Source organism: Coccinella septempunctata, chromosome 9 (assembly GCF_907165205.1).
Source record: "Coccinella septempunctata chromosome 9, icCocSept1.1, whole genome shotgun sequence".
Lineage (NCBI taxonomy): Eukaryota > Metazoa > Arthropoda > Insecta > Coleoptera > Coccinellidae > Coccinella > Coccinella septempunctata.
In genome coordinates this window covers 20,251,365-20,278,899 of record NC_058197.1, presented here as the reverse complement: position 1 = coordinate 20,278,899, position 27,535 = coordinate 20,251,365, and the positions used below count along the sequence as shown (strand labels likewise).

The 27,535-nt window shown below is 42.8% G+C and overlaps 4 protein-coding genes across 9 annotated transcripts; 2 read left to right on the top strand and 2 right to left on the bottom strand.

The window, feature by feature from the left end:
* The first annotated feature begins 1,407 nt into the window (after positions 1-1,407).
* Positions 1,408-4,315, top strand: LOC123320271. Its single transcript, XM_044907541.1, has 6 exons — positions 1,408-1,651; positions 2,402-2,565; positions 2,622-2,758; positions 3,625-3,952; positions 4,010-4,139; positions 4,190-4,315. The coding sequence occupies exons 1-6, from the start codon at positions 1,558-1,560 to the stop codon at positions 4,246-4,248; spliced, it is 912 nt and encodes a 303-aa protein (XP_044763476.1). The 5' UTR covers positions 1,408-1,557; the 3' UTR covers positions 4,249-4,315.
* Positions 4,316-5,109: 794 nt separating this feature from the next.
* Positions 5,110-21,346, bottom strand: LOC123320205 (arginine-glutamic acid dipeptide repeats protein-like). 6 transcript variants are annotated; one of them, XM_044907413.1, is made up of 19 exons: positions 21,106-21,346; positions 17,496-17,685; positions 15,695-15,937; positions 14,613-14,792; positions 14,082-14,223; positions 12,658-12,816; positions 12,467-12,598; positions 10,901-12,409; positions 10,300-10,848; positions 9,877-10,242; positions 9,108-9,816; positions 8,720-9,051; positions 6,771-7,052; positions 6,445-6,677; positions 6,244-6,391; positions 5,965-6,119; positions 5,578-5,675; positions 5,456-5,521; positions 5,110-5,396 (listed from the first exon to the last, which is right to left on the bottom strand). In XM_044907413.1, the coding sequence occupies exons 2-18, from the start codon at positions 17,553-17,555 to the stop codon at positions 5,458-5,460; spliced, it is 5,361 nt and encodes a 1,786-aa protein (XP_044763348.1). In that variant the 5' UTR covers positions 17,556-17,685; positions 21,106-21,346; the 3' UTR covers positions 5,110-5,396; positions 5,456-5,457. The 6 variants fall into 6 exon arrangements, with proteins under 6 accessions (XP_044763348.1, XP_044763352.1, XP_044763350.1 ...); XM_044907417.1 differs by having other exon boundaries at positions 5,965-6,080; XM_044907415.1 differs by having other exon boundaries at positions 6,445-6,665.
* Positions 21,347-21,588: 242 nt separating this feature from the next.
* LOC123320217 (syndetin) lies at positions 21,589-27,228 on the top strand. The gene is made up of 14 exons (XM_044907455.1): positions 21,589-21,759; positions 21,835-22,023; positions 22,078-22,389; positions 22,486-22,674; positions 22,731-22,949; positions 23,007-23,299; positions 23,357-23,546; positions 23,608-23,921; positions 23,972-24,176; positions 24,230-24,529; positions 26,222-26,380; positions 26,443-26,564; positions 26,618-26,807; positions 26,866-27,228. Exons 1-14 carry the CDS (start codon positions 21,700-21,702, stop codon positions 26,986-26,988), a joined length of 2,865 nt encoding a protein of 954 aa, XP_044763390.1. The 5' UTR covers positions 21,589-21,699; the 3' UTR covers positions 26,989-27,228.
* LOC123320254 (tRNA (adenine(58)-N(1))-methyltransferase non-catalytic subunit TRM6) lies at positions 24,720-26,171 on the bottom strand. Its single transcript, XM_044907517.1, has one exon. It carries the CDS (start codon positions 26,134-26,136, stop codon positions 24,856-24,858), a length of 1,281 nt encoding a protein of 426 aa, XP_044763452.1. The 5' UTR covers positions 26,137-26,171; the 3' UTR covers positions 24,720-24,855.
* Positions 27,229-27,535: the final 307 nt, after the last annotated feature.

The window sequence follows — 27,535 nt, the reverse complement described above, 5'->3', positions numbered from 1 at the left end:
ACCAAAACAATGTCCACCTCAATCCAATGCCTCTTCGAAGAGGAAACAGAGTGGCTGTTCCTTCGTATGAGAGGACGTGGACTGACACTTCTTCAGTGATGAATCATTTGGCCAACGTACCAGCTCCATTGCTCCCTCTTGTCCATGACGCTTGTGTTCGCGAGTGAGTGAAACCATTCTTAATAAGCGTCTCGATGTTAGATTGTCTTTATAGAGACATCTTTTAACTGTGCTTAGGGACTTGATGCCTGTGGCATTTCGAAGACGTTTCCTGCAAGAGCTAAGAGGCTGTCTTCTCGCCGAAAGAGTTAAAAAAAGGTCTTCTACTGGAGTTGCAACACGGGGTCTACCACTTATAGGTCTTCGACGAACTGTTCCAGTGATAGAGTACCGTGAGACTTGAGGTTTACGCAGTCTTTGGTTAATATCGAATGAATTGTCCATTTGGAGTTGTGTCCAACCAACCTGAACCATTCCAAAGGCTACGTTGGCATCCTCAACGCCTTTTCATGATGGAAATTCGCTTTTGGTTGCGTAGAACCGTTCGATCTTTTTTAAAACGCAATGTAGACTAAAGAAATATTGATTATACGTGCGAAAAATGATTGTACTTGATGAAAAACTGCTTCACAATGAACCATGATCGTTAGGCATACGTTTATATGATGGAAAAAGTCCTTTATTTTTAAAGAACAACTCATTTTGTCTATTATTTTTTCAACTGCGTTATCTTGAGGGTTTTTTATGGACGATTTTCAGTATTTAGGGTGTATTTAACCTTCTATTGAAGAGAAAAAAATCACCCCTTGAAAGTGTCATCGTTTAACAACCTCCGAACATAAGTAGGCGATTCATAAACGCGATTGTTCGTCTGTATGTTAATCGGTCTCTGAATTATTGTTCAGGTTTTCTGCACCCGTTTTTAATCGTACCTGGACCGAGCTCCGAAAGGCAAAAACCATCAATTGCAACGTCTGCTAACGTCAGCCCGTTCCGATGGCGCTATTCGAACGTTTTAAAAACGGAAAAAAAGAAATTAATCACGAATTAGCCGCATGAGCGATCCCGCAACCCCTTTCGCTTTGTATCAGACAAAATTCACGGATCAGCGATCAGCGTTAAACAGGCCTCTATTCATTAATCCGAAATATAAATATGATACGCGCCCGAAGGAGCACGTCGCTGCAAGAGCGCAGAGCGAGAGGGGGCCTAGAATTTTTTTCAATCCGAAACAACGATTTTTACAAGTATATCTTGCTCCTAAGCCCTTTGAGGTCAATAACATCAGGTCCATCCCTTGAAATCACTTTCCACCACTCCTACCCGAGAAAAATCCTCTAGGTTTTCCTTGAGCCACCCCGTACACCGCTTTACGTCGAAAAAGCGACGTTTTTACCGTCAGGGATCGAAGTTTTTTCTGTGACGCATTCGCAAATTTCAAAATCTGACGTTAAGTTTCGATCCCCAATGATAAATTCCTGCTATGGGTCTTAAAAGGCCCCCCTCGTTCGATTTCGCTACCCCCAAATTCCAGTAGTACCTAAAAAACCGAAGAAGATGCCACAATGCGCCGGTTGCGGTAAGAAGGTATGCCCCGACGAGCCGAGGATCACCCTCAACAAGGTCTGGCACAAGTGCTGTTTCAGATGCAGTAAGTTCTCAATTTTTCGATACAATCGTAAAAAAAAACCGTAATTTTCCATTCATAAGACTCGAAACTGCTTCACGTGATTTTATGTAGAATTCAGGATAGGTTTGGAAGTCTGGCAACGTCAGTATATTAACCTTGTTAATATAGGGTGAATCTTTGACTCGTACAAATATTTTAACAGTAGACCCTTGAGGTCAAAAGGAACACTTTTTTCCTATACCATTTTTTTCGAATCGGCACTGATAAAAAGATATAGCCTTCTTAAGTTATTAAAATGAGCTGTGCCACCCCTGGAAAAACAAAATTATCTGTGACACTGAGTTGTATTCAGCCAAAAAGTACCCAAAAGTGTTTCCTTTGGACTCAAGAATCTACTGTTGAAATATTGCCACGAGTCAAAGATCTACCCTGTATAACATCTATCCAAAGAAATTTTGAAAGACCCTCTCTTCAGGATTCAAAAATAATACATAGTGATCATGATTTCAGACGAATTTCATCTCTCTAGTTCCAAAGTGATCGAGAAAATTTTAAAGGAAACATTTTCAAACTCAAGTACATAAAGAATCATCTACTAATTATTGAAAAATTCTCGAAATAATGTGCCACTCAATCCACGTCCCCTATCAAAAAATCACACGGTATCTTTGAGGAGAAATATCAATCAAAATACGAGTTAAAAACGTTCAACTTTTTCAAATGGTTAACCAGTTGATCCACCCTGTATAATCCTCGTTAAATTTCCCGCAGACAAGTGCAACTGCGACCTGAACGCGGACTTCGCCAGGGTCTACAAGGGCGAGATCTACTGCCACTCGTGCTTCAAGATATTCCGGAAGTACTGCTCGTTCGAGGGCGAAGACGAGGCGGCCACCATCGAGGAACAGTGCGAGCCGTGCACGAGCTCCAGTCACGTAAATATTGCCCCCCCGATACCCGAGCTACCTCGCTATAACGGCCGAAATTTCAGAACTTCTGCAAGGTGAGTCCGACGCATTCCGAGGATTTCTTCGCCTGCAGGAACCGACGGAAGGGGTGCAAGGGCGCCAGTCCCGCCCTGCCCAGGGAACTGGCCAACTACTTCAACCGGAATCCGGTCGGAGACAAGTGAGTGTGGGAAGAGCGCTCGTGAACGAGGTCGTTCGGTAGATGGAAAATTTGGCGGATGCGCCGAGCGGTGGGAGATGCATGACGTTTTGGTGGATGCGCTAAACGCGATTTCTAAAAATTTTGGTGGATGCGCCAAACGAAAATTCGTGCTGCATTTTGGTGGATGCGCTAATTGGGATTCTCAACATTCTGTTATCTTTAACTTTCCTTAAATTTTTATAATTGAAATAGGCATGCATAGCAGGTGAAAATTGAATTTTACTCACATTGACGTAACACATCTCGCTTTCGCGCTCCTGGTCCATCGATGGCTAAAGTTGGGAACGACCTCCGGGAGATCCCTTAGCAGCCCAGCCCTAAGAAGGGACAAGACCGTGCTCTAAGACCCTTCCATCGTTCCTTTTCTTCGACCTTTCGGACCCCGAATGGCTGAAGTTAAGGATGACCTCCGGGAGATCCCTTAGCAGCCCAACCCCGAGGGACAAGACTGTGCCCTAAGACCTTTCGATCGTTCCTTCACTTCAACCACTCGGGGTCTTAGGCCGAAGCTAACGAATGATCTTCGGGGAGATCCCTTAGCAGCCCAGCCCTAGGAAGGGACAAGACTGTGCTCTAAGACCCTTTGATCATCCTTTAACTTCGGCCTTAAGATCACAATCCTCTTCGAAATCTTCCCTGAAACAGAAAATTCCTTGTTATTGTCGGAAAGACGCATGGATCGATCTTAATCGAACTAAAAAGACCAAGATTTCGATCTCGTCAGAGCCTCAAGACCAAAAACGAATCTTTGGACCTCGCCATATCGGCGCATCCGCCAAAGGACCCACCTCGTTTACGCGCACCTCAACCGACCTCCCCTTTAGGAGGATATGTCCGCCGACGGGCCTGAAGGACCGGTGCCGGCCCTGCCCCTTCCCCGTGTACCAGTGCCAGCCGAAGAGCAGGTCCGGACTGAGGAGACGCAAGTGCCCCGTCACCTGCGCGTCCCGGTCCTCCTCCTGCCTGGACAGGGCGGCCCGCAGCCTGAGCAAGAGGCGCGAGTTGACGGACTCGTGCGAGTCCTTCGGCAGGCAGACGGCGAGGACGAGCTGCGGCGAGCCGAGGTACGGGTGCCAGAACAAGATGCACTGCGACGTGAACCGGTGTCACAAGTATACGGGGTGCGCGCCGTGCAGGAGGTGCGGGCATAAGGTGAGATCTCTCAACAGGTCGTGGGCCCAGCATTTCGATAAAATCGTTATTTTTAAGGTGTACGCGGCCGAAATTGTCCTTACCTCTTACGGGGCGTACCATAACAGTTGTTTCTCCTGTTACTCCTGTCTGAAACCCTTGGACGCCGCCAACGTCGAGGAGCATTGCGGGGAGATCTTTTGTAGACGTAAGTAGGTCAGAAAAAATCTGTAAAACGAATAAATACGTTGTTTCCAGGTTGTTACAAGAAGCATTTCGGTTTCAACAATTACGGCTTCAGAAACAGAGTATATTAAGAAGATAACAGTTTATATAAAAGTGTTTGTAGTGTGGTATATATGAAACAATAAACGTATAAGTAAATGATTTATTGAACGAACAAAACAACGAGGAAATAAGAGAAATAGAAATTAATATGATTTATTTCAGCTATATCTGTATACATAATTTAAACATTACTTTATACATTTTTTCTATTATAAAAAGCTTCTCTGAAAAATATTATATCTAAGTTATTTACAACGACCCTATATCCAAGGATAAAAAATTAATATTTATCTGATCTATATTTAAATCGAAACTTGAAAGACAACAACAACTATTTCATCCATCGTATCTTAAAAATCACAAAGTAAAAAACTGAAAAGGGACTGTTTTCGCGGAGTGGATTTGAACGATTGTGAGAAAATCTTTGGTAGAAACAAAAAAAAAACAAATAATATACAATAGAGGGAGTGCGTGGGGATCTAAAAAAAAATTCAGTCTATAAAAGGGTTTCGATCTGTCGAGGAAACCCATTCAGTGAGCTTAATTTTCTGCCTTGCACGATCTCCTATTTTTGTCAAACGCAGTACTCTTTGTCGTTTAGGATTGGTCAACAGTTGATTGCGAACTAAGATAAATATAATTATGATTAATATCTCTTCCAGAGTATCCATTAATTTAGAATAATTAATTTGTTGATATATTTATTGCAATAAAGGAAGAAGGGTTAGATTTCTTTTCAAGATTGTGGAAAAATAAGCTTCGAAATTAACAAAATTGACTTGATTAATCTTCAGTATGAAGACCGACAACCCAACCCTTCTTTTTTCTTGTATTTGCACTGAGAATTGTCACCTGACCGCGCCTTCAATCGATTAGAAAAAAAAAATCTATTTACAAAGGTGTAAAAAATATACATAATTTTAAAAAACTTTCGGTATACACTTTTTTTTACATTTGTACGATACTCTATAGTTTTTCTCCTTCTGATTCCATATATAATATTAATTTACAATAATTATAAATATTAAACACTCACAGTTCACAAATTTAAATAAACCACTCACTACAAAACGTATTCGAACGGGTTTGTCCTTTATATTTCAATGTAAATGTTTGCGTGTACGTTGGAATTTTGAACTAGAGGAAAGCACCTGTCACAGATGGGGAAAACGGAGCTCTGAAAAAAAAATTAGAAGATAATTTCTCATTTCCCAGGAATAAAATAATAACCCTTACCCTTAAGGTCTAGATCCTCTAGCCGCGTCTTCTAAGGCTCTAACTTTCAGTTCTCTCTCTCTTTGTCTGAAAAAAAAAATTGAATTATCCCAACGTCACTCAAAGTATCGAAGTATCCTCACCTCAAGTACTCCTCATGTTGCGCAACGATAGATGGATGAGGTGGAAATCTTTCTCTTTCCAACATCATCTGTCTTTGGAGTTGTTCATGCGCAGCAGCCTAAAATAAAAAAATAAATAAAAATAACGAGAACTCTGCTTCGGACTATCGAAGGATGTAAAGAAAGGAAATATTGAATGAACGAAGGACAGTAAAGGATATAAGGAAAGTTGGTACATACTGACAGGAACCAGGGATCTTCTTTCTTCTACTTTGCACGATTCAAACACATAATCTTGTGGCTAAAACGGAATTTTTTCGAGCTTCCTTCTAACCGAAGAAAGGGTATGGCGATTTGCGAGAGGAAAAAGATAGGAATAGGCGGTTTTTCAAAGTTTTTTAAACGTACCTGATGAGCCAGCTGATCGGCGTAAGGCCTGCCCAGGAGGTCCGGATGGTGGAGTGCCAACGGACCGTCCCTACCGTGCATCAGACCAGGTCTGGGATAACCTGGGGTGCCTGAGGCTGAAACACGATTAAACATTTCAGGAAAAAAGGGAGAACCTGAGGGAACAAAAGAGAAAAAATTTAAGATAACAGGTTAAAAACAGGCTGATGCTTCAGTCGAAACACGTACTATATACCGAAGCTGTAGAAATGGCAAAGTCGGCTCAGAAATGGTATTTACCTGGTAACGGAAAACCTGCAGCCGCGGCCGCCGCTTCCTGCTGAGCCTGTTGCTGTTGCGGGTGCAGGTGTAGGTGCGTGTGAGCGTGGGTGTGCGCGTGCGTATGCGCGTGATACTCCGGCGATATTCCCGCCATCTGCAGTCGAACCTGCGAATCATAGTCGTAAAATGTTGACTGTTAAGGTCGAATTTTTTACTCACCATCGGATCGGTGGCAAGGGCCAGCCTCTCCGCGGCTTCAAGCTGCGCCTGATGCGCCGGGTGATGGGGATGACCGGGAGGAGCCCCGGGCGGACCGCCGGGCGCGCCCGGGGGCGGTATGCCCAACCGCTCTAACCTCTCCCTTTCCAGTTGGGAAAGCTGCGGGCTGGCTCCGGCCCCAGGGTAGAGGGCGAAGTGGTGCAGCGGTATACCTCCGGGTCCTGCGAAAAAGTCTGACATCTCATACTTATAGGATACTGTTCTTGCGTAAGAACATCGGTGAAATGAAATGAAATTTCATGATATTTCCAGTAGGTAGTACCAACCTGTGGGACCCGCTAGACCGGCCGCGTATCTCCTCTGTATCTCCAACCAATGCGGGTCCATCGGGTTGGGCGGTCCCCTCATGCCGCTCTTCATCAGTTCCTCCTTCAGCCTGTCGTTCAGCTCCCTCTCCCTGAGCTCTCGGATCTCGCGCTCCCTCTTCTCCCTCTCCAGGTGCTCCAGCTCGAGCCTCTCTCTCGCCGCCGGACCGTACATGTTCAGCTGGTACTGGAGCATCGGGTCCATCACGTGGGCGGGAGGCAGAAGCGTCCTCTGCATGTGGCCTACGACAAGAAAAATCAAATCAAGATGTGCCTTGGACCGAAACAAAGTGTTGGTCCAAACCCAAGTGTCAAATTTTGTCGTTTCCTAACCTAACTGTCAAATTAAGTCTGATCGTAACCTTACTTAACTGTCAAGTTCTAGTTAATATCAACTTAAATGTCAAATTCTATCGAATCCTAACTTAACAACAAAGTTGAACTAACTCTTCAAGATTAATTCTAACGTAAGTGTCAAATTTGGCCGATTCTTCACCTAATTGTCAAATTAAGTTGGATTCTAACCTAATCTAACTGTTAAATTTCGTTTAATCCTGAGCTAAGGTCAAATTCAGTCGAATCCCTACCCTACAGACAAATTTAATCTGATCTAACTTCTGTTAAATTAAGGTTAATCCTTCTCAAGAGACTAGTTTTGTCGTATCTCAACCTAACTGTCAAATTGAGTCGGATTCTGATTTATCCTTTGTGTTAAATTCCCGTTAACCCTAAGCTAAGTAAGTTAAGTTCGGATCCTAACTCAACAGCCAGATTGAATCTTATCTAAACTAATTATTAATTTGAGGTTAATTTTAACCCAACTGCCGAATTGAATCTGATTTAACCTAACCTAAGAGTCAAATAAATCCCTAACTGTCAAATTAAGTTTATTCCTTTGTCAATTTTTAATCTGACTGTCAAATTAAGTGGCATTCTGGCCAAACCTAACTGTTAAATTCCATTTAATTAGAATCGAAACGTCAAAATCTAACCCAACAACCAGATTGACCTAACCTAAGTGTCAAATCATTCCCTAACTGTCAAATTAAGTTTATTCCTTTGTCAATTTTTAACCTAATTGTCAAACCAAGTCGCATTCTGGCCAAACCTAACTGTTAAATTCCATTTAATTCCAATCGAAACGTCAAATTCTAACCCAACGACCAAATTGACCTAACCTATGTGTCAAATCATTCCCTAACTGTCAAATTAAGTTTATTCCTTTGTCAATTTTTAACCTAATTGTCAAACCAAGTCGCATTCTGGCCAAACCTAACTGTTAAATTCCATTTAATTCCAATCGAAACGTCAAATTCTAACCCAACGACCAAATTGACCTAACCTAAGTGTCAAATTATTCCCTAACTGTCAAATTAAGGTTAATCCTTCCTAAATGTCAATTTCTGTCAATTTTTGAACCCAATTGTCAAATCAAGTCGCATCCTGACCAAACCTAACTTTTAAACTCTATTCAATTACTTCTTTTTCTTCTTCTTCCTAATTCAAAGCTCGAATTCTAACCTAACAGCCAAATAAAATCTGATTTAACCTAACCTAAAAGTCGAATCCTCCCCTAACTGTCAAATCAAGTCGCATCCTGACCAAACCTAACTTTTAAACTCTATTCAATTACTTCTTTTTCTTCTTCTTCCTAATCCAAACCTCGAATTCTAACCTAACAGCCAAATAAAATCTGATTTAACCTAACCTAAAAGTCGAATCCTCCCCTAACTGTCAAATCAAGTCGCATCCTGACCAAACCTAACTGTTAAACTCTATTCAAATACTTCTTCTTCCTAATCCAAAGCTCGAATTCTAACCTAACAGCCAAATTAAATCTGATTTAACCTAACCTAACTGTCAAATCAAGTCGGATCGTAACCTAACCTAACCTATATGTCGAATCCTACCTGGACTGAAGCCGCCATGCGGTCTGGCGTACTCGGAGAGCTGCCTGAGCGCCGGGGTGTCCTGGAACCCGGGCCTCTGGAACCTCTCGTACGGCGACGACACCGTCTCCAGCGGCCCCCTGGAGGGCGGTTTGACGTCCGGCTTCTCCGGCGTCGCAATCTTGCGCGCCTGCGCCTGTTGCACCTTCTCCCGCTCCTCCCTCTCGCGTTCCGCCTGCTTGCGCAGCCGCTCCTCCCTCTTCCTCGCGAGCTTAGAGTCGGGCACCGGCTTGAACGTCAAGTCCGTCCTGGTGCACGAGTTGTAATCGCCGCGATTCCAGTGGCGCAGGAAGCTGCGAAAAAAAAAATGTCAATTCGTCTGTCATCTGTCGGATTATCGAAGACTTACATCGCCGACTGACTCCTATGGCACTCGGTGTCCTCTATCCTCGGTTCGGGAGAGGGTCCTCTAGAGGGCGCCACGGGGCTGGATTGGCCCTCCTCCTCGGGCGAAGGTACGGGGTCGGGTTCGATCTTGACGACCTCTTCGGGCGGCGGCGGTTTCGAGGGCGGCAGGCTCAGGGGCGAAGGACTAGACTGCATGTTCTGCTGCATGTTGGCCGCCGCTTGGGCCGCGTGAGCCCTGAGGGCTTCCAGAGAGCTGCTGCCCATCGACTGAGGTGGACCCAAGGGACCCGGGTGGTGTCCCAAGCTGGGCGGCTGGATCATCAGGTGCTGCAGGTTGCCCTGGGGCGGCGGCTTGGGGTGCATCCCGTGCCTGAGCAGCTGATTGCCGCCGGGCGACAACCGCTCGTGGTGATGGGTGTGGTGATGCGTGTGCTGGTGATTGCCGCCCCCGGACGACGACGACGAGTGGTTGATGGTGGCCGTGGTGGTCTGGGAGATGGGGGTGTGCGGCGACCCCGTCCTGACCGTCTTCTGGTTGACCTTGTGCTGCACCGATTGACTAGAACTGGTACTCGTCGAGTGCGATATCGTGATCGAGTGGCTCGAGCCGCCGTAGTTGTGTTTCTCGGAGCTGGCGTGGACCGAGCTGTGGTGCGACGTCGACTGGTTGTGCGTCAGGGTCATCTCGTGCGTCTGATGCCTCTCCGTGCCTGTTAAAACAATCAAAGTAGGTCAGATGTTCCACGTAACCTCGATCGACTGTGGCTTACCGTTTTCTGTCGGTTCCCGTATCTCCTTCTTGCTGGTCAGGGTGCTGGTGGTGCTGTGTTGCGACGACATCAAGGTCGCGCTAACGGTGTCTATCTTCTGGGGACCGTCCACCCTACCCGAAGGGGGCGGTATGGCGTGCGGCGGCTGAGGTACGGGGTACGGGTAAGGGTACGAGAACGGATAAGGCGAGTAGGGGTGAGAGTGGAAGGGGTGCATCGGGTGCAGGAACGACGGATGCATGAGGGGGTGCGAGTGTTGCGGGGGGTAGGGGGCGCCCGGTTGCGGATGCATCGATTGCGGTAACGAGGTGGGCGGGTTGTTGCTCGAATTGATCAGGTTGATCGCGGAATGGGGCGAGTTCGTACCTGGAAAATTAAAGTTGTTAAAACCGATCCACCGCTGGATATTCGAGGTTAACTCACCGGCGTGTCTGAGGGGCGGCGTCTGCGACACCTGCGCCAACGGGGTGGGCGTGGTGTTCTTGGGGGTGGGACACTTGTCGCCCACCTGCTGCGCCGGGCTGGCCCTGCTCGTCATGGGCATCCCGAAGTCCGGTTCCTTCTTGACGTCGAGCGTGGACCCGGACGGCGGTCTGTCGCCGCCGCCCTGAGACCCGGGCGGTACGTAGCCCGGCACCTTGACGTCCTTCAGACTCTGCAGGGGGTCGACGACGGACGTCTGCGGGATGTGGGTGGGATGGGGCGGCATGAAGGGCGGCTGAGACTGCTGGCTCATGCCGCTGGTAACGATAGCGGCCGCCGAGGTGGGCGGTAACGTCGACTGTTGCGGCATGCCGCTCTGGCTGTAAGGGGGCAAGGGCTGTATGTGACTAGGCGGCGGCGCGTGCTGGGGATTCTGATGCATCGGCGGCGGTTCCTGGATCTCCTGCTTGACCTTCAGGTTCTGCGGTTCGTTCTGATTGGACGACGACATGACGGGCGTGTTCTTGTCCAGGGCCAGGGGAACGCCGGCTGTAACGAAATCGTTTAAATCGAAAAATTTTGAAAAAAATCGTCAACTCACGTTGTATGTAACCGTAATGTCCCATCTGCTGCGATCCGCCCCCGATGGTGACCAAGTTATTGGAGTGCATCATGCTGGGCAAGGGCGGTTGCCCGATGGGCGTGTTCACGCCCAGATCCGTCCTCTCCGGCCTGTCCAACCTTTCCGGTCTCTCCATCTTGTCCTGTCGCCGCGTCTCCTCCTCGTAGTCCCTCTGGCCCCCGAACTGGGCCATGGGGATCACCTGCGGTATGTTCAGCGGCTGACCGTTCGACGGGGGTCGGGGGAAGTCCCGCTGCGGCTGGTTAGTCAGCTCCATAGGCTCGTCCCGAGGCTCGATCTTGATGACCGCGTTGCCTATAGCGTTCTGGGGAGGTGGTGGTGGAACGACCGCCTCCTGGCTCGTAGACTCCTTCGGGGTGCCAGGGAAGCCGTACGAGGGCGGTTCCTGTTTGATCTGGTCGGGCGGCATGTAGTTCCCGTGGTTCATGTTGACGACTATGGGTTCCGGTCGCGCGTCCATCGGTTGCGGCTCTTTGAGGTTCAACGGGTGTTGCTTGTTGTCCTTCGGGTTGGGTTGTTGGTGGTGGTTGATCAAGGGCGTCGGTTCGCCGTAGTAACCGATGGGTTCTTTCAGGTGGTCCTTCAGAGAGATGATATGTTGCGGTGGTGGTTCGTTGGTGGTGGCGGGCGTGGTGATGGTTGTTTCGAAATCCTCCGGCACGATTCCCTTGTCCATGGTTATGACCCTGGGTATGATGAGTTCCGTTTTGACTTTGTCCACGTTTTGGTCCTTTTCTTCTTCCTTCACTTCCTCGATCTTAGGTTCCACCTTGAAGCTTTCCTTTTTGACCTCCGGATTCTGTTTTTTAGCTTCTTCTTCCGCAGCGTTGGTACACTTGATCAGGTGTTTCATGTCGGTGATTTCCTCGGGTAACCTGAGGGAAACGTTCAAAGGCATCGGATTTTCCGTCGTCGGCGCTTTACTGGACATGATCACGGGTACCGTAGCCGCCTGTACTACCGGAGGAACCACCGTCGGTTTTTCAGCCGCAACATCCACGATCTCAGCCTTGACGACGGTCTTCGACGGAGCGGTCTCTTCGACCGGCGGTAAGTTGTTATTATTGTTGTTGGAAGCGTTGGCGACCGGCGGAAGACTGTTCTCCGTGCTGTTCTCGTCCGGCTCGGTGTTGTTCTCGGCCTCGTCGCCCGAGCCCGATCCTGTAGTGTTGCTCGAAGGGCTCTCGGCCCTGTCGCGTTTCTTCTTGAACAGCAGGTCCTTGTTCTCGTCCTCGTTCTCCTCCTTCTCGTGCGCCCTCTTCCGGCTCTTGGTCGGCGTCTCCAGCTTGGGTTTCTTCTTGTTGGGGGTGTTGGACGACTTGTCGTTGTTCGGACCCTGCTTGACCGGGGTCTTGGGTTCGGGGGTTTCGGTGCCGCCGCGTTTGGGTCGCGTGCCGCTCCTCGTCGACTGTTCCTTGGCCGCCTTGTTCCTGGTCCTCATGCGTTGCGGGCTCTCGTCCGGATTGTCTACCATGGGAAATTAGTGGTTAAAAGTTCGACGTTTAATTAAAAAAAAATATTTACCAGTCGATATGATGTCTTCCAGGGTGTTCTGGTTGGCGACGGGCGGTAGTTCGTTGGTCTTCTTGTAGTGCGTCCTGCAGTCCAGGCACAGGATCTGCCTGTCCCTTCCCCCTGGCTGCCAGTCTTTAGAGTCTGGAAGAAAAATCGAGGATTTTATGGGTGAACTGAGAGAGAGGGAGGTGTCAATTTACTTGTGGTGAAACAGTGCGAGCATCTGTACTGCGAATCTCGACTGTCGCTGTCGTTCTCCTCGTCGTCATCCTCGGTCACCGAGCTTGTTTCTCCTGGTTCTTTTCCAGGACCTGGAGATGGTCTGCTGGTTTCGGTCTCTGCCGGAGTACCGTTACGATCTGAAATCGGTTCAGTTAGGTGGTTCTGAGTCAAAAAGACCCTTTTTTTCAACAGAAGTTGGTCAAACTGTTTTTACCTTAAATCGTACGATCCAACAATTTTTTCAAGTGACCTGATGCATTAGATAGTCTCGAATGTACCGAACCATTGTAAAAAATGTCGATCCAGCCGTATAAGTTTCGTTTTTCCCATGCCTGAGTCACCTTCCACAGTACCGTACTTGAAATTTGATGAAATTTTGTCGAAATTCCAGGGGCTATATCTCAGCCATTTTGAATATTTCATGTAGGCAAATTTTTGTAAAATTTCAACGACTTTTATCTTCTGTCCAAAAAAAGCCTCACCTTTGAAAACACCCTGCGCATTTATTGGTATACAATTCAAATCCTTCGCAAACTGTCACATTAAGGTTATTCCTTCCTAATTGTCATCTTCTGTCAAATTGAGTTCCATTTTGACAGAATTCTATCAAATTCCACTCTAAATGTCAAATCTGACCTAACAGCCAAATTAAATCTGGCTGAACCTAACCTAAGAGTCAAATCCTTCCCTGTCAAATTGAAGTTTATCCTTCCCAATAATCAAATTCTGTCAATTTTTAACCTAACTGTCAAATTAAGTGGTATTCTGGCCAAACCTAACTGTTAAATTCCATTTAATTAGAATCGAAACGTCAAAATCTAACCCAACAAGCAAATTGACCTAACCTAAGTGTCAAATCATTCCCTAACTGTCACATTAAGGTTATTCCTTCCTAATTGTCATTTTCTGTCAACTTTTAACTCAATTGTCAAATCAAGTCGCATTCTGACCAAACCTAACTGTTAAATTCTATTCAATTACTTCTTTTACCTTCTGTCCAAAAAAAGCCTCACCTTTGAAAACACCCTGCGCATTTATTGGTATACACAGGGTGTTTTCAAAGGTGAGGCTTCTTTAGAATTGTACATATGAAATATTCAAGATGGCTGAGCTAAAACCCCTAAAGTTAAACAAAATTTAATGAACTGTGGAAGGTAATTCCGGCATCAGAAAAACAAAAAAAAAACCCAAACATATGGCTAGATAACGAATGGTTCAACACATCCGAGTCTATCTGCTCAGTTGCATCGGTTCACTTGAAAAAATTATTATATCGTGCGATTTGGGATGAAAACAATGTAGAAAATCGAGACAGTTTATCGAAAGTGCTTATGTATATATTTTTTTATTTTTCTTCTTTTTTTTTGACCATCTGGTGGGACGATCAGAATCGACAACTTACTCGAGTTGGAGTTGTTGGCTCCCCTGCTATTTCTAGTGTTTCGTATCCTCCTTAGAGAGCCTTGTCTTCTGCGTCTGTGCGGCCTGTTATTGTTAGCCCCCGGCGTTTTCTTCCAAAGGTAATAAAATTCGACTAGTTCAGGCTAAAAACGTATGCAGCACGTTATTTCAATCCATAACTACAGTAAACGGTCGAATATTCAAAGTATTAAATGAGGAATACGTGGTCATCACTGCCATAACAATCGTCACAACAAATAGGATACAAAAAATTATAAAAATAAAGAATAAAAGTGAAAATCAAAGGAATAAAAGTGTAAAGAAGCAAAGTACTAGTATCTTCCAAAATTTGTCTAAACCCATGAAGATTGTTGTTGATTTGTATTTATTTGTTCATTTAGAGCATCCAGGCTTGTTCTATCCCATTCAACCCATCAAAAAGTGTTTCCTCTACCATCAAAATTACTTCACAAGCCAAAGAGTCCCTTCATTGAAAACATTGAACGAAGAAGTGGTAAAATTGTGGACTCACCGTATCTCTATGTGGCAGTAAGTCTTTACGTATCCTGAAAAAATTCTTTCCGAATTGTCTCAGACCCTTCACGAATCTCTTGGTCTCCTCCTCGCTCCACTTCTTGTAGACCCCCTTCGGTACGGGACATTTTACCAACGCCTGAAGGGCCCTGCCTGGATCATAGTTTGCGTCGTGTAACTGGGGAAAAACAAAAGATAATTTAAAAAAACAACCGGCGAAATAATCCAACGAAGTTTCAATATTTAAGGCGTACGCTCCGTGCATACAAATTGGACTGACTTCAAGCTCATGTTAATTTCAACGCCGGCTTGCAAATAGGCCATTAGGTGGCGGATTGAAAGACCATTATGGGTAATTTGAAGTCAGGTGGCGACTTCAACGACTGATAGTCCAGGTCCAGGAAATGGAACCCTTTGTTAAGTGGGATACACGTATCTAGCAACTCCTCGTACAAAAATTTCAGCCGGAAATGTCAAAATGACCGCGCCATCTATCCTCGAACCGCGGTATCGAAGCCTAAACACCCCTAGATGTAGCAGCGATCGACGAAACTTTCCGGCTTTACGAATTATTCCCAGAACCGGTACCGCGACAGTTAATTACGAATTCAGAGATATAAACGACGACGATGACGAAAAAAAAAACACTTATCTCGAACAATATCGGCGATTAGCGCGACCAAGTTTCGACGAATCGCGTATAAAAGTTCGAGAATCTTTAATTTAACAACCGATCGTTAGAAAGCACACATCTGTAAACGGCGGAGAACCTGTTTAATCGTCCATAATTACGATGCCACGTCCACGGTTAATTACCGGAGTGGTTTTTAAGTATTATATAATGACAATGTATCAGTTTTATCATTGTCAGATTGGTTACAATCTCGTCGACGGGTCGTACGCGTGCGGGACCCTAGGGGGCGTTGCTTTGACGTTGACGTTCCGTTTTTGACGTTGACGTTCCGTTTTTGACGTTGACGTTCCGTCTTTGACAGAAGAGGTTATGCATTCTGGGTTACGCCTGTCGAAAGAGACCCTACCAGGGGTGAATTTTACTGACTGTATTTTTTTTCAACTTACCACGTCCAAGGCGTTGATGGTGGTGTCGTCCCTGGAGGCGGCGTTGGCGCCGTCTTCCGGGCAGCCGCCGTCGCACATGCCCGCGAAGGCGGCCATGGATCTGGCGGCCCGCAGGTACATGAGCAGGTCCGTATCCAGGGTCATCGCGGGCACCCATCTCAGCTCCTCCCTGGTGATGCTGTCCTCCGGATCGGGACTGAGCTGTTCCGGCGGCACGCCCGGCCTGTATTCCGGCAGTCTGGCCTGTTTGCGTTATCGAGAAAATAAAAACGGTCAATCGAGGAATCCCGGAGGGGCTGAGCGAGAAAGAGGCGGATATACCAACGGAGGATGAATATAATCAACAGAGGATTACTTGAATGAAGGAATATTCGACAGTTAAAGCCAATATCAGGAGAAATTCAACATATTTCTGCCTCAGTAACAAGATAACAAACTGTTTTTCGAAGAAAAACAATGTTTGACCTCGTAAACGAGTGGAAAAACAAAAATTTAACATAATTCTTTACCAAATAACCAACTTTAACCTAAAAATTGAGTGGTCAACCTGATGTCATCGAATCAATCTAACCTAAAAAAGCGTTTTGGTAATTTTTCGACGAATCTTCTCTCCCTGGCGTGGCTGAAGGCTCCGCCCACGCCGAAACCGATACCCGAGTGCCTGTAAACCTCCATACAACGACCCAATAATATAAAAACCGAATTTAACGACGTTCCTACATCTCGTTCGTCGATAGAAAGGCGAATTTAGCGGGTCGAGTGAGAAATTATCGCGGTTTAACGTACCGAAATAAAACCGTCTTTATTAGCAGTTCCTCGACGTTTTACGTCGCGTCGTAAAGAGAATATTGAACGGGACAAACGATCGTCAAGATTGAATTTTAAGACTTGGAGGAATAAAACGCACGAAGCGACCGATTTAGATAGGAACTAACGCCTGTTTAAAAATCACCTAATGATGTAATTAATAAACCTCATCTTTGTTTTTTCACTCGATTATCTGAAGACTGGAAATCAATAGCCCAAATAAATATTTACATCGCCGACAGATCACTGTTGAACAAACAAGAAACGTCGGTATATTTGCCTCCTTCACGACTGGTTACTTTATATTCAAATTTTACACTTAGGACATTCAACACCTAGACCCCATCTGTCGATACGCAACGAGAGACAATGGCAGTATACGTCACGTGCTCGGTGAAAACGTGAGCAACGATAACGACCATTCTTCCGGTACGGACAAATGGGTCTCTCCACTATATCTACATCAGTAAACCCCAATCTTCGGAAAATGTCTACTTTATGTACAGAAAGTTAACTACAACGTCGCCAGATTCCAAGTACAGTCCCCGTACAACAACTACCATGCTCAAGAGAAAATATACGATCGTTCAGCCAATAGAGAAAAAAAGATACCATGCCAATTTCAACGATTCGACCGGTTACAGGTTACAGGACCGGAAAAACACGAATTTCCAATAGGATACACTCCTATCGACATCTCGTAACTTTCCCAACAACTGTCAGTTCCGATAATAACCCAATCCGAGAGGAAACCGTGGGTAGAACAGATAACTACGACCATTATCTCCCAACCACGACTCACAGAGGTATCATCGGATCAATGATTAACCTCGTTTCCAATCGAACCTATTCCGGCCCTGCGAATCTACCCCGAACGTCATCTGTCAACTTGACGTCTGTCAAATTTTGATTACAGGTTCCTGTAACCGATCGAGGTAATTTCGACAAATTTAGAAAGAAATTTTGCTTTACCGTCTCGGCGTCTTGTACGTACATAAATGTCTTTTACCTGGCTGGCTGGACCCACCCTGATTTCGCCCTGACTACCGGCCATGTCCGGTCGTGAGCCTCGTCGAAGGGGTTAAGTTTGTAGGTTAGAAGCGCTCTATGGTCTACGTTCCACTACTCAGGTCTTTCTGTCCATCGATGCGGGTTTTAGATGTGCCTCTACCGGTTACATGTTTCTGAAAAGTAATAAAATAAAAAATAATATAAGTCGATGACAACATAGGAGTATGTGAAATCTTTACCAGCGCAAAAACAAACTGAAACTCTTGTATGTCTCGCAGGCAAATGAAGTCAATCGTGAAAACTCACTAGGCAATTAGATCAAACAAAATCGCATTTAAAGTGGAAGATTAAAGTCGGCAATGTACCGCTGATAACGAGATGTTGAAAATTGTTGATAAATATCTATAACAATATTCGTTAATTGCACTATCACTTTCTTGAGAATTAGCGAACTGGGGAAACAAATTTCCTGACTTGGGAACGATGTTAACCGTTGGTTAAGAAGCGTAGTACTGAAATAAAATCTGGGGTAACAAGGGTTGTTCCATGGTAATACTCCCACCCTGATGAATCCTATCAGATTTGCATTTCATGCAAAACAGTCACCTGGCAGGTAGATAGCCCCAAAATTGGGGCAATAAATGTTTTGAAAATAGAAAAGGGAGCTTTGGGGTTGTTGCTGAAATAGATATACCGACAAATACTTACAACACAAGGCGTTTATTGCTATATTGTTATCGGCTATTTCTTCGAAAACCAATGAACCATAATTATAAAGTTCAAATTTGAAGCTGTATGATTCAAAGATATCTAGGAAGGTAGAGAATTTTATGAAGCTAAGGTAGGGAAATCTCTCATCTCATCCTTCTTCATTCTTCCTCCATAATATACGCAAAAAGTCAGAGAGTCCCTCACCAATTTCAGTTTCAATACGGCCAAAACGATCGTAAAAGGCCGGCTTGCGAAAGATCGTACGTGTTTATGGCAAATTTAACGTTCGAACCGATAAAAAACTCATTAGGAAGTCCCATAGAAAATGTAATAAGTATTGAATGAATGGGCAAATTATCATTTTCTTCGTTTACGCCGAGCCAATAATTACACCAGTGGTACTTGGAGAATGATTACACGCAATTATACATATTGAAGAATGACTTTAACGTAGATATTGTAAAAAGGGACATAAATCTACTGGTTCGGAAAAACATTTGTAATTGAGGTGGACTTGTGTCGATACTACCATTCCTTGAGTATTTTCAGACCGTAGAAGCTTTTTTGCGAAATACAATAGGAATTGCCAACACCCATTTGAGGTATAGATTTCATGTTACCTGTGCGGAAGTACTTAAATGACCCAAAACTATTGTTGAAGGTTTACGGTTCTGCCCTTTTGAAAGACCCACTGAATCATCTTTGGAAATCCCAATAATGGGCGTTATGTTTGTATACCAATAAAATAAACACCATATATCGGATCAACAGCTCTATCCCTCCATTTTGATATTGACTGTAAGGAACTAAAAAATATTTCTATGAGATTTCTCTCTAGTTTTCTTCAGTGATTCAGAAATTCCACTCATGCACTAGATTCTTCTCTTTAGAAACTCCGTTCGGGGTTGCGTTTTATTTATGCACTAGTTTGCAACATAATATATGCAAAGACTCCAACCCAACAAATAAAATGCTAAAAATGTGGTCACAATATTCATACTGGCATAGAAATTGATAGATTCCTTCTTTATCAACCCGCCTTAACCATAGACTATTGTTTTGTACCCAACCACCGACATATTCAAGTTTAAGAACAAAATTGAAAATCTATGAACCTTTCCAGTGTCATTCGTAACCATAGAGTTTGATATTTAGCAAAACCACAGACATATGTATAACACATCTATGGGCGAAACCACAGACATAATACATCACATCTATGAGCGAAACCACAGACATATAAAAACATTAATTCTATGGTTGAAACCAGAGACATAATATATCACATCTATGGGCGAAACCACAGACATAAGTATATCACATCTATGGACGAAACCATAGACATATTAATAGTTCACATCTATGAGCGAAACCACAGACATATATTCTGTGGCTAAAACCACAGAGACATATTAACTCTAAGAGCGAATCCTAAGAATATAGAACTGTTGACATAGATTTTTATTTCAATTGGTGGAACAAAGACTTTAATCAACCAACATCTACCCGATATTTCGCCCTCAACTTTTCGAACAAATTACGCAGCTCCGACTAATGGTTCCCTAATATAATTTTATGATTTCACGCGACTTTCCACTTAACGACAAAGACGGAAGGGCATTAAACATCAACTGTCAAACCATCTTCCACATAGTTTAACATCTTGAATGAAAGCTCTCAGGGGTTTCTCCCTTTCAAAACAGCAGGTGTTCACAATAAACACTCAACAAATTAAATCCGACAACTTTAAGAAGTTCCCCCACATTTCCAAAACGTAAAATCGTAATGAACACCGATCAAGATCACCATATAACTAGCCTAATTATCCTCATTGACCGAATAAAAACTCGAAGAATCTGGCAACGAAAATAAACAGCACAAATCCAATTACCGTGAAGCAAGACTGCTTCAGTTACGCGAAATCCGTAGCCTACGTGATATCTAATTCTTTCTGTTAAATTGCCAAATAAATCAGACATTGCAGTCGTTAATTGAATGACTCCTTGATCATTCGTTCAACAGCCGCAATAAATTATCGGGGCTTTGGAATTCGTCTCTAGTATTATCCGAATGCCATACTCACTGTTCGGTTCCAATCAGCATAAATTCGCTGCGACCTCAGGAACGAAAAGCACTACAAATTAATAATTCATCGAATCTCCAAAGAAGGTTACGATTCAGATAAACCAACCGCGATAAGAACTAAACCACAACCACCTACTCGTTAGTCATTTTGCCGTTCGACAAAACAATCGAAAATCGGAATTATAGAAAAAAATAAAGATCACAGAAAAACATTAATCGGATAATTGATGTTCCATTACGCAATTTGAACCCTTCTCTCAGAACTAATCAAAACAATCGATATAATTTACACATCATTAGGATAATAGCACCATTCGAATTTATTAACATTCGATATATTTGCATAACATCAAAACAAATGTTTACAAAACAGATTTATCATTCCGAAATGAATAAAGACGTTTCGGAATCACGGCCTTCTGCGAAAAGAACATACTGTCGAGATAAGATACATGGTGACTTGATTTTGGCAGGTATATCGTCCATTCCGATAACTTCGGAAACATCAAATGAATCCTTTCAATGGGTCATTAAGAACAAAAATACAGTTATACGAGGAGATTACTTGACAAATTAGCTTTTCACAATAGCCTGGTATCTTGTACCCCCCACCAGGGATAAGTTGTATACATAACAATTAACTACTGTCAGTTACACTATCAATTAAGAATTGCATGAATTGCAAGAATCTTAATGAAAAAAAGCTGAAATCTTCTCTTGATAATCACCTTTAGAACTCTCAAAAGCGATACCACATAAAATATGAGAGGCGTGCAGAAAACATGTGAAATACTCACCACCAATAAAAATTTCCAAGACAATAAAAACACTTTATGGTAATATTCACAGACTCAACACAAAATGCCACATCTACGCTTTAGTTACACTGTTAAAACAAACTAGTTCGAATCTTGTACGTAGTTGTTCGGTTCAATTTGATTTGGGTGTTTATTTCCTATCTTTTCCAAATAAAAATTATGCACTTCCACAGTACAGGGTTATCGATTCGCGACAGCCATTTTGGTTTGGCTTCTCACATTCTGAACTCCACCGAAAATACCCCATCTGTGGTCGGTAGCTGAAGTTATGTTAAAAAGAGTGCAGAGTTCTATTTTTTTGTTGCAATTTAAAATTTTAATATATAAAAAAAAATTAGAAATAATGAATTTGCCATTAAGCTCAATGAATTATTTGAATCGGCAGGAAGACAATTATTAAATACAAATAATGAAAAACTCTCCTTTTTTGGAATAATTTTCGGAATCTACCCAATTTTTCGATGACAGATGAGATAATAGTTCCAAGAAAAATATTTATCAATAGGAAATTGAAAACAATGCTAATTAATCCCTCAAAACAAAGCCATGTACACATTTAATTAGTACCATTACATGAATTTATTAAAAATGGAGGAGTTGAAAAATAAAATTTTAGGTCTTATCAATAAACAGGTGGGTTATTGAAAGTCTTTAATTTAAGGTTAACACTTTCCCGACGACGTTTTACGTGGAAAACATATGTTTTAGGCTCCTAAAATACCGTCTATGGGATTTTCCGATGCAAATTACCACTTCAACGAGGCCTCAACACTATCAATAAATAGCAAAACAGTATCGGAGGCAAATAGGCCAGCCGATCAAGATATATTGGAGAGTATAGAAGCAGCCTATTTCTCCTTAGATGAAAATTACGATATATGTAGATTCGAATTGAGTGTAAGTCAGAAAAACCATTGTAGCATACCTCACTCATGACTTTTACTACCCTAGAAACTATCAGAAAATCTGGAATACGATCAAATCCTGAGAGATTCCAAAACTTTAACGCAACAATATCAGGTGGTTTCGAAAAAAGTCCTACAGCTCATTCTTGAACATCAGAGCTCTTGCAATGAGGAATTTCAGCATGTACTTAAGGTACTGGAAAAGGTTAAGGAAACTTTGGATCTATGTAAGAGAAGCAGGAACGAATTGAGTATAGTTAAGAGGGAATATCAGGAATCTCTGTTGGTTATGGCTAATTACAGAAAGAGGAAATTGGCTCAGAATTTACTAGATAATCTCAAGATGATCAAAAATTTAGTGAGTTATACTCGTAGAAAAATCTATACTCAATGTTAATAATTTCAATTTTGTACATAGAATTATCATTTCTGGATATTAATGTAATTGTTTTAGTATAATTTTGATAAAAGACTGCAAGTGCTATTAAATGAAGGCGATTATGTAGGGGCAATCCTAGAATTGCAAAGATGCCAGAAAATAGCTTATAAATATAGACATTTCACTTGCGTAGCTGCTCTGACATATAAGTTACAAGAAACGATGGAAAACACTGATAGTCAACTTGATAAAGCTTTGGCGCAAGTGAGTCATTACATTTTTTTTCATTTCAACACTTTGCTCATGACAATAATTTCCAGACTTGCCTTCATTTTGACGGGGAATATTTCTCAAAGTTACAAGAGGCCTTCAAACTTTTGGATAAGTCTCAGTCCTCAGTGATAGACAACTTACATGTTCATTATATTACTGCGATATATAATCAATCCTTCAACATTGTGCAATCTTACGTTAGCAGTCCCGACATTCTTATATCTAGTGATACTACTGGAAAAAATCCCTACAAGACATTATGTCAGGTCAGTGCCTTGCTTCAAACTGAGTTGTCTGTGAATTCATTCGAAATTTGTCCGTAGTCGGTACCACAGGACCTATTCATTCCGTGCCTGATAGATCTCTGTAAAGTGCTCTTCAAAATAGTCCTAAGTTACCACCAACTCGTAGGTTGGTACAACAACCAAGACAACGACTATATAATTGAAGGAAACAACTCGGATCACGAACAAAAATTCGAAAGGGAAAAATTAGAACATAACCTGATGAAAATCTGGGACGACGTTCAGAGAAAAGTATCCAGTTTGTTACTCAACGTAGACCTCGGCAGATACAAGTTCGACCAATTCGTTCAAGTTCTGAGCGTCATTCACAGGTAACAAAATTCACATATGACATAATATAAGGATTGATTTGAACGTTTGACGTAAAGATTGATCCAAGTCGGGGACGAATTTTGCATGAGCAAATCGGATGAGCTGCTGGAATCCATAAGAAAGCAGAGCATCAACTATTTCAAGAACTATCACTCGGCACGATTGGACGAACTCAGGATTTTCTTCGAGAACGAGATGTGGGAACTGTGCCCCGTCAAGTCCTCGTTTACCATCTTAAAACTCCAAGTAAGGTCCCTCTGGCTGGACGAAATTCCAAATTAGATATCGATTGTTGTTCTGGTTTTAGGAGTTTAAGCCTTTGCGTTCCCTGCTGAAGAACTTCAAGTTTAGATCTCAGCTCAGCGCTCAGATTGTGATACCCCATTCGACCGGATCCAACGACTGCTGTTCGTCCACTCACTCTCAGGACGGTAGCAGTATTTACGGAAACTATTTTGTGAGACACAGCAGTCACGGGACTCCTTTCGATGCTGGCCTCGATGAGACTGTGATCGACGAAGACATTCTTGCTGATGAGAACGATGCTAGCGGTTACTTCTCCGAAGAGAGTGAAGACGAATCCGAAGAAATAAAGAGGGATTCCGAGGATGAGACTTCAAAGTACGTAACACGATCTTTAAGGTTAAATTTTGACCTATTTTTCAATTCAGGAATTCACCAAAGGAGAAAAAGGACAAACACGCACACAGAGCCCCGATATTAACAAATACGACACTATCGGTGCTGAGGCAAATGGGGAAATACTTACAGATGTCGAGACTGCTTCGTCCCATTTCGTATAAGATAATAATGTGCATGAACGAGCTCTTTTATTACTACTTATATGCTGTACATACCTTCTTCGCCTCGGATCTGGTGAGCAATCCTCTCAAACTCATCGCTCATTTAACAAACGCCCCTTCTTGCAGACCGTCACCAGTAACTCTCTTTACACCCCCCAACTTCACACGACTCTCAAAAAAATATCGGACAATATGATTCTACACAATCCCAACGAGACTGGCATGGAAGACGACAGGGTTTTGAGACCGTATCTTTCTCCCATCGTGGATCTGACCAAATCCGAACAGTTGCACGGGTTGTCTGAGAGAATAGTGGCGGTCGAGAGTTTGGTGTATCTGGCCTCGCAGTATCAAGCTCTGCAAGAATTCATGGAATATCTGATTCCTCAGTCCAACAAATACATGCTGGATCAGTTCTTCCAACAGGTGAGGTTATATGTCACTTGGGGAATGTCAAATAGGGCTCTCTAATGAATTGTCAAAATCGTTGTTTGCCATTGGTCATCATAGAAGCCAGTAACTAATGGCAACCAATGATTTTGGGTTTTTATTGGTTAAGTTTATTCTATAATACGGTAAGGAGTCGGGAGATCAAAAGGTTAAAATCAAGTTGAAATGCTTTTCGTGTTTGATATATTGTCAATATTATTTTCAGTATAATAAGTCCTCAAAAACTCGTCTCAACAGAGATAAAAATTGAACGATCCACTTATTCGATAAAAAATTACTTACATCTGTAAACTCCCTGATTTTCACTTCTCAACCTTTATAGCCGTTAACAAGTATCCACCGTTGGTCATATTGACTTCGGGATGAGTCCGTTCGGGCAAAACTTGATAATTTCTCATAAAGTTCGTGGTTAACTTAACAGCCAAGTAGTTTTTACTTTTCAAGTGGAAATAGAGGTCTTGTAAAGGTTCGCGTACGGTAGAAAACACAACCAAGTTCCTGCTCGGTAAGAGGAAAGGTTCTAGAGCGTCCACAATGTTAACTGGATGTTCTTTCGCGGTTATCACTATAGAATGAACCCCTTGTTTCAACAACTGACAGGCCTCTTCGTTCTCCACCTGCCAGACCGGTTTATACACCTTCCTCCTCTTAGGATCAGGTTCGACCGTTGCTTCAGTTTCCATTTTATCGTTATTTTCAGTTATATCCTTCATTTCTGCATCGCCTTCCTCTTTGAGCTCCAGTTCCGATTTTCCTTGGTGAAAATGCCTCAACACAGAGTACAGATTCACGTTGATACATCTTTTAGCTTGTTCCTCCGGAAATTCCATAGCGAGAAAAGCTACCTTCTGGCATTCATTTCCCGGATGCATGTGGATTAGTTTACCATCCGTGTTCGCCCCAATAGTTTCCATTAAAGCTGCCGACATGAGTCCAGATGTGCCACTATCATACAAAATATGGGTCCCTTCAGATTGGATGTTCGAGTAGGTCAGTATTTGGGATAAATCGTCTGTTCTTATTCCTAATATTTTGGCCGGTTCCTGCCTGAAGAACATTTGAGATAATAACCTTACGCTCGGTCGTCGGATCTCTACGTATTCAAAGTATTTCTTAGCCTTCTTCTTGATGTATTTCTCCTGACTGAATTCGGTTTTCTCACTGAACGTCTTCGAGTTCGAAATCAGCTTTTCGACAATGTTGTTGGACGATAGTTCTTCGTCCTTCAATTTATTTATCTCTTCGCTAGACATAACTTGGTTGTTGTCGTCGGCCTTTATGTTCCTATTATCGCTACCCGACTGCTCAACAGTTAAATTCGAGTTGATTAAGGAGAGATCCTCGATTTTTTCCAGGGTGTAGTTCCTTCTCGTATTTGGCACATTTTTTATTTGAAAAGTATCGAAATATTTCTCACCCACTATATTATCCATTTCTATAATAAAACTGCCCAGTTGCATCGTGCCGTGCGCCTTCAATTTGTGTAATTTCGTGTAATTTTGCCTTTGTACGATGACACAGTCTCCTACTTTAATTGTTTCTTCCATTTTATCGAGTTTTTCTTGTAGAGAACGTGTAAACATAAACACGTTTGAAAAAATGTGAGGTTAAACTCGAATTCGAGTGAAGTGGCAAGGACGACCACAGAGCTAATTTTTCTTCTTTTAGGACGTTGCTTGCGCTGTTGATCTTAGGAAACCCGTTTACATGGCTGTGTGCTCTCAGGCTTTTGATCTCAGGCAAATCTTAATAATGATGTCCAAAATTAATTGGGAAGTCAAGGACGTAATGTCAGAGCACAACAATTATGTGGATATTCTACTGAGGGTGAGTACCTGTACTGAAATTATGAGGTTAGAAAAGTTGTCATACTGGGTGTTCTACGTTAGGAAGTACAATTCTTCACCTTGAGGCTGGAGAAGATAGCTTTGAGGATTCCAATTCCTGGGTGTGTCTATAAATCCCTGTGGGAAAACGTGGCACATATTATCACTCATACTTTGGTCCAAGGGTGAGTATCGTTGGTCCATAACGGAATCCAATTGTAACGTTGTGGTTTTCAAGGTTTGCTGAGGCAAAAAAGTGCTCGAATGGCGGCAGAGCTTTGATGCAATTGGATTTTACCCAGTTTCTCTCAATGTTTGAGAAGATGGCTGGTATGAAACCTGTACCTCACAAAGCTTACGTTGAAAATTATGTCCGAGCTTATTATTTACCGGAACACGAACTGGAGAAATGGATTAAGGAACATAATGTAAGTAATTGTATCCGTTTGATTTCTCGAATTTTAAAATGTGTTGTTTATCGTGAAGGAGTACTCAACGAAGCACTTTCTTGGGCTCATCTCTTGCGTCTGCCAAAACAACAAGAAGACGAGACAAAGACTGATCCAAATGATCGATGAGATGGAGAAAAACAATTTCACAGAGAGATAGCGAATAGAGGAATTGCGACTAGAAATATTCCAATGATAAATAAATTTAAGTTGAAAGTGAATAGATGTCATGATGCCGAATACGTCTTGTGTATATGTATAAATTTATCTTTGTATAGTCGTTATTGTTGATCTTTTATTCGTAGATCTTTACAATAATTTTATTTTTAAAGGAATTTATAGTATAATTAATTTATTGAAGTGTTTACAGAGGTTTAATATATGAATTTTTGCTCATTTATTGTTGAGTTTGACGGAAACCCCAGTACTGTAATATTTTTTCGAATCTTTCTGTTGGACGTTATTTTTTAAGATGAAATATTATTCCCAAAGTATTAATATAGTTATATTTAGCACCATTAAATTATTTTTAATTAAAATCATCACTGATATTCTTTCGAGATTGATCACCGAGGGCACATTGCAAGACTTTTCTAGAAGATATATTGTTAAACTTAGGTTTTTCTAGGTGAAAGATTAATTTTGAATGCAGGGTATTTAATATCTTGAAGTTGGCAACACCTCGAGGTATTTGTGTTCTGATCTAA